This window comes from Fulmarus glacialis, unplaced genomic scaffold (assembly GCF_000690835.1).
Source record: "Fulmarus glacialis isolate BGI_N327 unplaced genomic scaffold, ASM69083v1 scaffold30341, whole genome shotgun sequence".
Taxonomy (NCBI): Eukaryota; Metazoa; Chordata; class Aves; order Procellariiformes; family Procellariidae; genus Fulmarus; species Fulmarus glacialis.
Genome location: NW_009193890.1, coordinates 444 through 11,869, shown reverse-complemented (window position 1 = coordinate 11,869; position 11,426 = coordinate 444). Strand labels below are relative to the sequence as shown.

Below are 11,426 nucleotides of genomic sequence, written 5' to 3'. Positions count from 1 at the left end.
CATTTAAGTTGGGCCCCCGATGAAGCTGTCTTACTGGCTGGTGTTCCTTTGTGCCGCTCTTCAGGCGCTCTCCTGCTGACCTGTGATCCTTCTCCAGGCTCTGGGCATCTATTGCTGGCACTGGCATCAAACTGGTAGGAGTGGGATGGATTGAGGTTCCCCTCCCCCGGCAACTTTAGTTTAAAGCCCTCTTCACCAGGTTGGCAAGCCTATGACCGAAAATGCTCTTCCCCTTCTCTGAAAGATGGACCCCATCAGCCCCCAGTAGACCAGGTTTCTCAAAGCGAGTCCCATGGTCTAAGTAGTATTCCCCCTTCAAAGCCTCACCAGCACATGAAGGAGGGACAGAATCAGAGGTAGGGTTCACCATAAGTGATCTTTAACTGTGTGCAAAAACATTTTTATATATATTATCAATGCAATGCTTAATATATATGCAGGTGGTGGGGAGAGGAAGCGGTTTCTTTCCAAATGAAACACAAAATTCTGTGCTTAAAAAAACCCAACTGTTTCCTTATTAGGGACAGTGACAGATTTTTTTTTTTAAGACAAGGGGTAGGTGATTAGCTAGAGATAGTCTTATCTCTCATATCATATAGCTTGAAGTAAAACTGATTTTATTAAACCCACGCCATAGCATCTATTAAACCCATGGTATAGAATTACTTTGTCCCATGACCAAATTCTACATCTTTTCAGCTGTTTGTTGAAAAAATGAGCTTTTTAATCCATATCTTATAGGTGTTTTTATGCTAATAATACTATGTAGGGGCATCTATAAATTCCAAAGCATTTGCTTTTCTGGTTGCTCATAATTTTGCTCATACATTTCTATTTAAGCTGGAATTTGGTGCACAAGTTGCCAATCTGAGAAAGGCTATTCGTAAAAGGTTAGTGAGAAGAATGCAGTTGTTTCCAAGAATGATGAAAGTTGGGGGAAATGGAAGGTGCAAATACTGTACATCTCTGCACAAAGGGGGAGAAAAATGTATCAATGAGAATCCTGGCAGAGATGTAATCCTTTGGGGTATCTAAGAAATTCAGTTTTGCTTTGGCCATGTTCTGAGAATTTAAAAAACATACTTTGCAAATACACCCTGGATTTATTGTACAATAAGACTAGCCATCTGCCAACATTCTATTGGCACTGCTTGTATGGACAGATATACACCAAATGGAAATTTCCATTGACTTAGAGGGGCTTTCAATGCTCTATTAGAGTTTCACATGCATGCATAAGAAAGCTGCATACAATTCACATTGGTCTTGGGAAATATACCAATCGCCAGAACAATTAAAAACTGCCAAGGCAATCGTATTAATGCTAGTCTGCAATCCTGCTGGCATTTAAAAGAAATTGCAAATTTAAATTCAGTAAGCCCCTACAATATAGAACAAGAATTAATCTGTGTTTCAGTGAGATTTTAGCAGCATTCCTGTTCATATTCGTTATAGCAGGATCCTAAACTACCAGATTAAGAACACAGGAAAGCCCCATGTGCACTGTGAGGTTTTGCAAGAATCTATAAAGCCCCAGTCTAGTATGTAAATTTGTACCAATGTAATTTCATTTATTTACCTCCAGATTGCAAAACAAATATTTATCTGAACTGTTAACAAACAGCTCACCATTTCAGCAAAATTTTGCAGGAAACATCTGAAGATGGACTAGGCTGTCATGTTCTAACCCTTCTCAGCTGGCTCCATTGCAAGTTCCTCTAGTGGAAATAATGACAGCTGTTTAGTTTTAAAAGCTCAATACATCCTTTTTGGCTGCTGTACCTCAGCTGGTCTTACTCTGAAACTAAGTGGTTAGCATTTCTGCCTCTCTCCTTGACTAGTTTTAAAAACTACTGTTGAAGGCAATAAAGGCTACACAACCAGCATACCCATTCTGCTTGTGTATTTGCTCTCTAGGGATACTCTAGCTGGCTGCAGGACCAAAGCAGACAGAAAGCTGCAAAATGCGTAGCAGCAACACAATGCTCTCTCATGTGAACTTTTCAGGTGCCTCTATTCCAAAAACTCATATAACTTATAACCAAATAATAGAGAGCAGTCTGGTAGAAATATAGTGTGCAATAAATCTAAGATAGCTTATGGATCCATTAACTGCAATGTCAACAGATACCCAGTCACAAATATTTTGCCTGTAATTCCTGAGAGCACTACAGAAGTGCTGTAACTGATTACAGAAAATCTTTTCCTTGCACTAGAGGTCATTTCAGGACATGCTTACTTTAATAACTTGTGCCAAGTTCCTGGTTAGTAAATGCTTTTTATGTTAGGGCTGCAAAAAAGCTTCTGAGGTCGTTTTTCTACCAGCAACTACAACAGTGGCACTCTGAACTTTTAAAAACTTTTCTTTTATATTAAGTGGAGGCCCTGTAAGATCTGCTGAATCTGCAAGACCTGAAAAATACAGGATATGTGTGTCTGACTTCAGTGCCTGCACTTAAATAACCCACATTGTCTAGCTGTTGTTAAACTGAACACAGCAAGATAATGATCTCACTGCCCATGCGAATCTACCTAATAAAAGCCAAGTGGGTAACAAAGGAAAAAAAGTACACCTATAGAAATTCTACAGAAAGGACCCTTCAAAGGTTGTCCTGCATCTGAACAGCAGAGTATTTTTTTGGCTCTGTCAGCACTGACTTCCAAACAGCTGATCCAAGATTGGAAGGGGGCAGGGGGGAAGTTGGAACATGCTTAACTTATAAAACAGAACTAGAAACCACACGTCCAATATAAACAAGTTCCAGGTTTCTGCTCTTGGTCGTGCCATAACCATGTTCAGCCAGACAATAACACAATGCAACAGTTGCATTTTAAATGGTTAAAGGTGCCTTCTTTTCAGACGAAATCCAATTGTGAGTTTGTTTCATAAAGAAATCCAGTTTAGCAAAAGATTTGTTTATGCACAACTCATGTCACATACAAATACTTCCCAGTGTCCTGCAGAGAAGTATGTGCTACTGGAGAAAAATCTTCTACAGATCATTCAGAACACTTTTTCCATAAGGCTGTGATTAATTTCTAATACAAACACAGCCATCAATTGCAATCATCCATTCATTAAAAAGACTGTCTGCGGGTTTACTCCAGATTATCTGTAAGACTTATTAGGTCTTGCTACTGAGAAGGAAAGTGCTGCTACTGGTATCTAGGACGAGGAAAACAACTGGAAGGTGATCCATCCTCACCACTTCCAAAATTAATAGGTCTCATTATACTGGCCCCGAGTACCACCTCCATGCTGAAAGGAAGATGGTTTGTGGAAAGAGAATTCTGTGAAGTTTCTGATCTTCCACTAGATACCCAAAGTTTTCACTGTGTAGAAAAGGCAGTCCCTGAATTGCCTTTCACTGTATTCTGTAAATGATGTTGACTGGAACAGCCATACTGCAGTTGGGATATTTTTTGTTAATTACCCTCTACTTGATTACGGTAAGATCACAGGTTGCGCAGGTTGGCAACTCACTGCCTGAGCTAGACTTGTTTCAGTAACTGTTTTGGTCTCAGCAAAATGTGATTTCCAAAGAATTGTGGAAGTCACAAATTGATTCATTTTCTTTCTGTGCATTTTTTTTTCCTGATTTATTGAGCGTGTTTCAGTGCAACACAACATAACCATGTGTGTCGCCTCAGATTCAAAGCAATGCTCATTTGTCTTTTAAACAGATTGTCATCTTCCTCTTCCCTCAGCAAAATCAAATAGAGGAAAAGTGGGGAAAAATTATGGAGAGACAATATTTAGCTATGCTGATTATACCTGTTTCAAAGACAATGGTGAAGAGGGAAAAAGACGACAGAGTATTTTTCATAGCAGACCCTCTCTCTGTCACAGTTATGACAATGATAAATACAGCTTTGCTTTAAAGGCTTTTTAGCTACAATACCTAAACTCTGTTCATGATTATCAGAAGTTTTATTTCTGTGACTTTTGCATGATTAATATCTTGGTAAAGACGGGGGAGAAAAAGGAAGGGAGAGAAAGGCAGCCTTTCACAGAAAAAAACTCATATAACAATCAGGAGATTTAGTTCTCTCTAGTAGCTAATACTACTCAAGTGTGTGGTAAATACCATTTCAGCCAATTGGATTCTCCATGCAACCAATTTAACCCTAACTCTTTTGCAGCTGAATTAACTGAATCCTATTATTCAATCCTGAACCAGTCAGGTAAAAGGATTGAGTAGGAGTAGTTCTGCCTTTCTTCCTGACTTGAGCTCCTTTTGAAAAATGTAAGTTTAAAACTTGCTTACTCTTTTAAGAAATTTATGTCCTGTGCTTATTTCAAAGATTTTAACATTAAGAGACTTACAGTATATATACTGCTTAGTTTTTATCTTCAGTGAATATAGACTGTTTGATCCAGGCTTAGGATCAATACTTTTAACTATTAACTTTATTCTTTGGAATTGCATGTTAGGGTGAGGACTTAGGCAGGGCTGTAAATGAAGTTGTTTTATGTTTTCAACTGACTCATTTTTTTTAATGTGTTGAAACTTTCTTAGAAGAAGTAAGAAAGGAGTTGCAGAGCTTTTTTGGAGCAAACAAAAACAATGCTTTGCAGTTTTGTATTGTTTTTAAAAATACAGGCTTATTAAAAGACACTTAAGGCCATCATTTTTCAGAAAAATGCAGGAGCAGGCTGCTGAACTGTTTAACACTGAGAAAGAATGCTTATGGCTTAGGCTGGAAAGACAACTGTTTCATGAGGCTGGCATTTGAAGCTGTCCTGAAGCTACTATGTGAGAACCTTAGAGAAAAGATTTTGATGCACTCAGCAAAGAGAGGCAGTGGAAAGCAGTAGAAGAGCATTAAGAGACACAACAGCCTAGAGGCACTCTGGACCTTTTTTATAATCTGGGTGTATGCTAATGATAGTGAGTTAGGCAAGCAGAGCCAGGTAGCTGTTCCTAACTTTTAACACAAGAAGTCAAAAACAGGAGGCCTAGCCACTAAAACTGAAATTGCTGAGCAACATGCAGAGGGACGAATTCACTTAGTCTGTACTTTTGCCTGTGGGAAATCCACATTGGGGAAAGGCCTTTCCAATTTATTCTGACATCCTGTTCAGAGGGAGCGCAGCTTCCCATTCAGTCCTGGTATCCAGAGCAGCCCAACTGGCAGCCGAGAGGATGGATTGAACCAATGGTACCCACTCATTTCATGCTGCTCTGCAGAAGAGCAATCTGCAGCCCTGTTTTCCTCTGCACTCTTGAGTGGTACAGGAGGCATTAGATTAAGTTTCTCCTCCTGTAATCTTCTCCTGCAAAGGCTTGGGTCTTCACAAACACTGTCCACTTGCCACACACATGCATGTATACCCCTTCTAGAGTCACTGTGTGCCTAAAGGCAAGCTAAAGGAAACCTGAGCCAAGTCTAGTCCACATATTCTAGCTAACCAGCTAAGTTTCTGGTAAGTGCCAGGTGCTAAAATGGAAGATAATGTTTATTTCACTGATATGTGAACTTGCTTCTCCTTATACTGGTTAATCAGTTTCTTCACATGCACACAGGTAGCATTTTGATTCAAACCAACTTCAAAGAAGTTGTGCTTTACCACTGTGGTTTTAATGAATGCAGTCGGAGCAAATCAGATGTACTAGAACTGAAAGTGAAAACCAACCTCCTGTTTAAAATATATTATCCGTACTTTATCTAAAGGTCTCTTTACCAACCTAAGCACAGGCCAAATACTGCTCCAGTTTGTCCAGCCTAACTGTTAAGCTTTTGTCACATTTGTCACAGTGAGGTCTGATTGCTTTATTTCTCAGATTGCTTTTAAATACCAAATCCATTATGAATTTCTTAATCTTCACATACCCAATTACAAAGTCATCAGAAAAATTTTGCTTAGGGAAACAAGAAATAATAATTGAGGGGGGGAAAAAAAGGGTACATAAGTTAAAAAAAAAAAACAAACTTTTTTCATATGGGTTCATTAGTGTTGTTCTCAAAACTGTGATTCTAGAGATTTAATGTGAAGAAATGGAAATTTCTTTACAAGTGAATGGAAATGAGTCAGTCTTTTCTACCTATTTCAATTCAGTTAATATTTCATGAATAAGGGTTAGACTAAAAAGAACAACAGATACCAAATAATATAATCCTCCATCACTGCAAGGTTAAGCAGGCTGAATACCTAGCTGTCCAAGCTCACTCTGCCAGCTAGAGACCAACAAAGGTCTTGACCATTTTCTCTTGGATGAGTCCTAACCTGACATCTATAAGCAAGGATAATATAATTAGGATGGCCTTCTCTTCTTCCTGTGCCCCAACAGCCATATAGAAGTCAGCTAGGTTAGCAATGGTACAGAGGAGCCACTGTGAAGCCACCTGGCCTGCAAGTTTGTTTCACTGCAAGACTATCGTATTAAGACTCCAGACTGAGACATCTCCCTAGCTTATGCTAATTTGTGCAAACACACTTAGTTCTGATGATTGAAAAGCTGTTTCTGCATTGTGATGTACTGCTTAATGAGTAGAACTAGTAAGTTTAGAAGGATATTTCAGTGGAATTAAATGAAGGTTTATTTTGTGCTTTCTCTGTGTTCATGATGGCATGCTAATGAAGATAGCTAAAAGCTTGAGAGGTCACAGTGATTTGGAGGGGGAGGGGCTGCAATACATAGGATTCTTGTGATCCCTGCCCAAAATCCAGTCAGTTTTTCTCTACATATAAATACGTAGTATAATGCAGTAAGTTGGGGCTCTCTACAACCTCTCCGAACATAGCGGTCCTGGACAATGCTTTGTAAGGTTGTAGCCTGTAGGTGGCTATTATCCTCTGCACTGTCTCTCTCTTCCCACTGGTGCATGAAAAGAGACAAACTGGTTTCCAGTGACTAGAGAATTTCCAAACCTTCCTAGTGACCCCATGCTGAAAACCTGCTTAGAGGAAGGAAAACTTTGTCATGTAAATGGTTTATCTGATTTTCTGAAGTCCTTTGTGTTTATGAATTTTCTCAGGAGTAGAGAGGATTTTTAAAACTGGTGTGCCAGTGAAATTTTGGTACCACTGGGATCAACATAGGTTGGGACAAACAGGGTGCTGCATCTGTGGATCACAACACAGCTTCTGAGGTCCACAGGAACCTCAGTGGAAAAGAATTTGGACTTGACATCTACCCACTGACACTAAATATAACCTTCTGGTAAACATTAAAACTTCAAGGGCTTTGTGGCTGATGATCATGTTGAATGCCAGGACATCCAGTGAGAGAGTAGGGTGGAAAACATAAACATTAAAAGAAACCTAGGAGGAGGGGAAGGGTTTGAAAGCTGGTGGAGAGAATGGCAAAGATTTTGGTGACTTATGTTTTCTGCCTGGTTCGAGGGTTTGTTGATTTAATATAGATGAAGCATTCATAAGGCTGAGATAGCTTAACCACTAGTGTACCAAACACAAGAAACTATGGATTGCTCTAGCACATTATGTTTTAATAGAGAATTTTAATTCTAAAACACTGTACTCGGAGCAAGGGCCTAAGGACAAAAGGCAGATGCTGCTTGCTTGGCTGTTCTATCTTGTTTCTTCTGCTTTAAATAGGATAATTAGCATCCTCTGCACTATGATTTTTGCTTTGGACATTTGAGCACTGAAATCTGGCTACAACTATCAGAAGGATTTCACACAGAGCACCAAACAGCTGGAAAATAATACCAGCTTTCAGGCCTTACCAATGTGAGCTGGATTTCACCCAATAGTACTTGGAAGGCTCTGTATCTCTTTGCCACACCATAAGCTCAACGATCTAATCTACCCTTCCTCCAAGCATGAAGAGCAAAGCTTTTAGTTTCTGAGCACAGTAGTTGACAAGGACAAGCAAGTTTCTAAAGCAGGTCATAAATTGCATATTCAAATATCTCTAGCACTATCATCAGTATCTTCTAGCCTGTAGTACTGTTCTTAGCCTTCAGTTCACCCCTAAATACCATCTCATCTAGTCATACAGCACATGGAAGAAGTTCCACTCCATAGCAGAAGTTTTTGATTGTTTCTTAGTAAACAGGTTTCGGAGTTACTGGGGTAGCTGTTCAAAGCACCTTGCTGTGTACTTGGAGTACTTTCACCACTGCTTGGTGAGGTGGATAGCCATCACCCTATCCATTTGACAAGTGGGCAGACTGATGTGTACATATTACTTAACTAGTTCAGGATGACTGGAAAGGAGACTCAAAACCCTTGTTCTAAATCAGTAAAACCCATTATGTGTTTTGTAAAAACAAACATTTGCCAGTTCTGGAAGTCATCGCTTGTTCTGTTAGCTTAACTCCTAGTGTCATATAAGCTTTTTTCAAGCCTGTCACAATTTCTCTGAAAGAAGCAAAAAAATTCAAACACCTTAGAACACGTTCTGCAAGAGGAGTAAGAAGCATTTAAGCCTGTTTAAGACTCAATCCAAACAGAGACAGACCTGTTGCCAGTGAGGAGGGAAACTTGGCAGCTTTGTTTAAAGCTTCTCAGACAGACAGTGGAAACACAAGAAAACAAAGAAGCTGTAGTCCCCGAGGGTCCTGCCACTCCCAGGGCAAAACCAGTCCCTTCCCTGCTTTTCCTCTAGCTCTCACAAACACGCACACGCTCTGTTCTCTCAGTGCCATTAGCTACAGCAATAACCAATTAAGCCCTACAGACCTGGAAAACATACAGGAAATGAAGAGTTAAAAAAAAAAAAACCAAAAAAAAAAAAAACCAGCCCACCAAAAAACAACAAAACCCAGAGAACTTGGAGGCAAGCCAGCGTCCCCGAATGACTCGGCTCAGCCGGCAGCCCGGAGCGACGCTCCCCACCGGCACTGCCCTCCCTCTCCTCTCCCCACAGGGCGGGCATGCCCAGCCCTCCTCTCTTTATCAGGGACCGGAGTTCCCCTTCTTGGTCTCTAGTTGGTTTGGGAGCCCAGAAACATTGCTAAATTTATCTTTCACTTTTAGGACCATGGCAAATGCCAGAAATGAGCAAGCAAAAGAACTGAAAATTAATGGAGACAATCCCCTGCAAGCCAAGTGGAAGCACCTTTTCTGCATAACTCCCAAAGAAGCAAAAAGCAGTTACACAGTGCAAAGCAGGGCAGGCTGCCTGGGGTGCCAGGCACACGCTGTTCCTTTGGCTGTGCGGCACAGGGAATTGTCAATCCATATGCTCAAACTTGGTGGGGCTTTCTTCTCTCCCACAGAGAGCAAAACATACCCTCAATTTAGAAGGGCTCTTGCTTTACCTCAGGAAGGCAGCAGGAAAAGCTAAAGGCACACTGAAGAGGTATGACTGATGTGGGTGAGGCTGCCATCTCTAAGCTAGAACTGTTGAAGAGTCATTAAGTCATGTTTAGTTCTGAGGATCTCTTTCTTAATGCTCTTTATAAGTGAACTGACCATAGATCTTAGTAAACTAATTTGTTGTCTGAAATTACTCAGTGGAACAGCTTGCACAAGCCAGCTCCAGTCGGCGTGGTGCCTTGCCACATGCACTATGATCAGTGCCTTCAACAGAGGTCCGTCTCCTCAATTTTTGGTGTCCCCTGTCTGACTGGACGCCATCCTGTTCCCCAGCACCAGGCAGATGCACGAGGTCTGGCAAGTCATGGGGCCCTGCTTCAAGATGGCCCTCCCAACACTTTCAGTGCATAACTTTCAAAGCTCTTGCAAGACTTCCACTTTTTCTATGTGTGCCTCATAAATCACAATAGCAACAAAAAAGTGGTCTGATAAATCTTCACCAAGAAGTGAATACTGATCAGAATAAGTTAGTGTTTGCATTGAAATGTTTTTTTTTGTTTTGAAATCTGTTTTATCCAGCTGCCAAAAGCTTTTTTCAGACTGCCCATGACCCCCTCTCTACACTTACGATGTCTCCTTGTGACTCATGTTCAGCCTCTCAACTGCCTTCCTGCCTATTCTAGCTTTCACACAAGTGTCTGCTAAAGAAAGAAACAGACACACAGTCATTCAGGTGCCTCTAGAACGTTTAATTTTAAAATATTGAGAGTATTGATGCTTGCAGGGAAGTGATAAGCTGGTATGAAGGTATTGACAGGAGCACGGGGTAGGAAAAAGTAGATGGGGGAGGGTAAGAAGCATTGGAAAGGGAAGTAGAAGATGCACCGAACAAGGCGGCTAGCAGCTAAAAATTACAGCTTGGTACAATCCACACAGATGACCCACACGCCATTCCCTGTGACATTAAATAATAAAAAAGGGCAACATTAGCTTTGAATCTATGCCCAGTAAGGGTTTATTTCCAAAGGGGTTTTTTTGTTGTTGTTTGGTTTTCCCGAGCTTGAGTTCTGAGAGGTGAAACCATAATGGTGGCCAAATACAAGTTTGTTTGGTTTTGTTTTTTCAATGTTCATTTTAATTACCAAGCTGTAACAAATAAATCTCTGGCTGGATTGTAACTAACCTGTGTGGGTCCTTAGATGAGCTTTAAGATGGGAAGATTTGCCATAAACTTTTTCACACCCCACATAGTGGCATTTGTGCTTTTTCTGGGGTGATCCAGGGTCAGTCCAGCTTCTCGTGCGTTTGTTCTTTTGTCTGGGGCTTGGCTCAGTTACTGCAGCCAGGCTAGTAGGTGTGGCTGCTCTTCCTCCTCCACGCTTACCAGCCGAAGACACACTTTCTTCCCCAAACTCCTTAGGAACAACAGAAATGTGTATTTGTTCTGTGATATCAAAGGTCTCTGTTTTTTCCATCCTTAGAGCGGGTGAGTTTGGGACATGCTGGTTCAGATCTGCTAAAATGCTAGCTACCACAAGTAATGATGATCCATTGTCTTTCCCGGTTTCTCTGACTTCCCGCTTATCTTCTCCATTTGATGAAGGAGGTATTGCTGCATCAGGTTGGGGATCAGGCTCCCTTTTGGGACTATGGATAATAGCACGACTGGACATAGAAACAAGGCACTCTGCTGCAAAATGATCCACATATGCTGCTGTTGCCATTTTTCCTAAGTTTAAAAAGAAATCCAAACAGAAGAGGAAAAAAAAAAAAACCCCAACACTGTTCTTTCCCTTTTTAAAAAGATTATGCGAGCAGCCCTTCCCCTCTCTTATTTCTTAGGATCTCTTTGTAGAAGTAAAGGCTGATTTAGCAGCCATCAAAAACACACTTTGTTCGTGACGATCACACCCAGCTTGTCCCTAAATCAAAAAAAGCGTTGGAAGTCCAATGGAAGAGAAAAAGAAGAGCACACAGATCCTGGCACTGGCAGCTTGTTGCTTGGAGTATGAATTAATGCAGTTTTTTCGAGAACGCAATAAAATAAAGATGCAGTTTCCCCAGCCCTTCCATTGCGTTGTGACAGTAGAATAAGCTTTCCCCGTTACCGCTCCTCGGAGTCGCCCGGACCCCTGCGGGGGCGTGGCTTGGGAAAACATCTGGGCCTGACGTCACCGCAAAGCCACATCCTGCGCCG

General features: G+C 41.0%; 1 protein-coding gene across 1 annotated transcript; it reads right to left on the bottom strand.

Moving 5' to 3' along the window:
• Positions 1-10,407: 10,407 nt before the first annotated feature.
• On the bottom strand, positions 10,408-10,953 carry KLF13 (Kruppel-like factor 13). The gene has a single exon (XM_009587599.1). It carries the CDS (start codon positions 10,951-10,953, stop codon positions 10,408-10,410), a length of 546 nt encoding a protein of 181 aa, XP_009585894.1.
• Between the last annotated feature and the right edge of the window lie 473 nt (positions 10,954-11,426).

Bases quoted from the DNA above. Each gene is read 5' to 3' on its own strand.
- KLF13 (XM_009587599.1), bottom strand. From the start codon at position 10,953: ATGGCAACAGCAGCATATGTGGATCATTTTGCAGCAGAGTGCCTTGTT.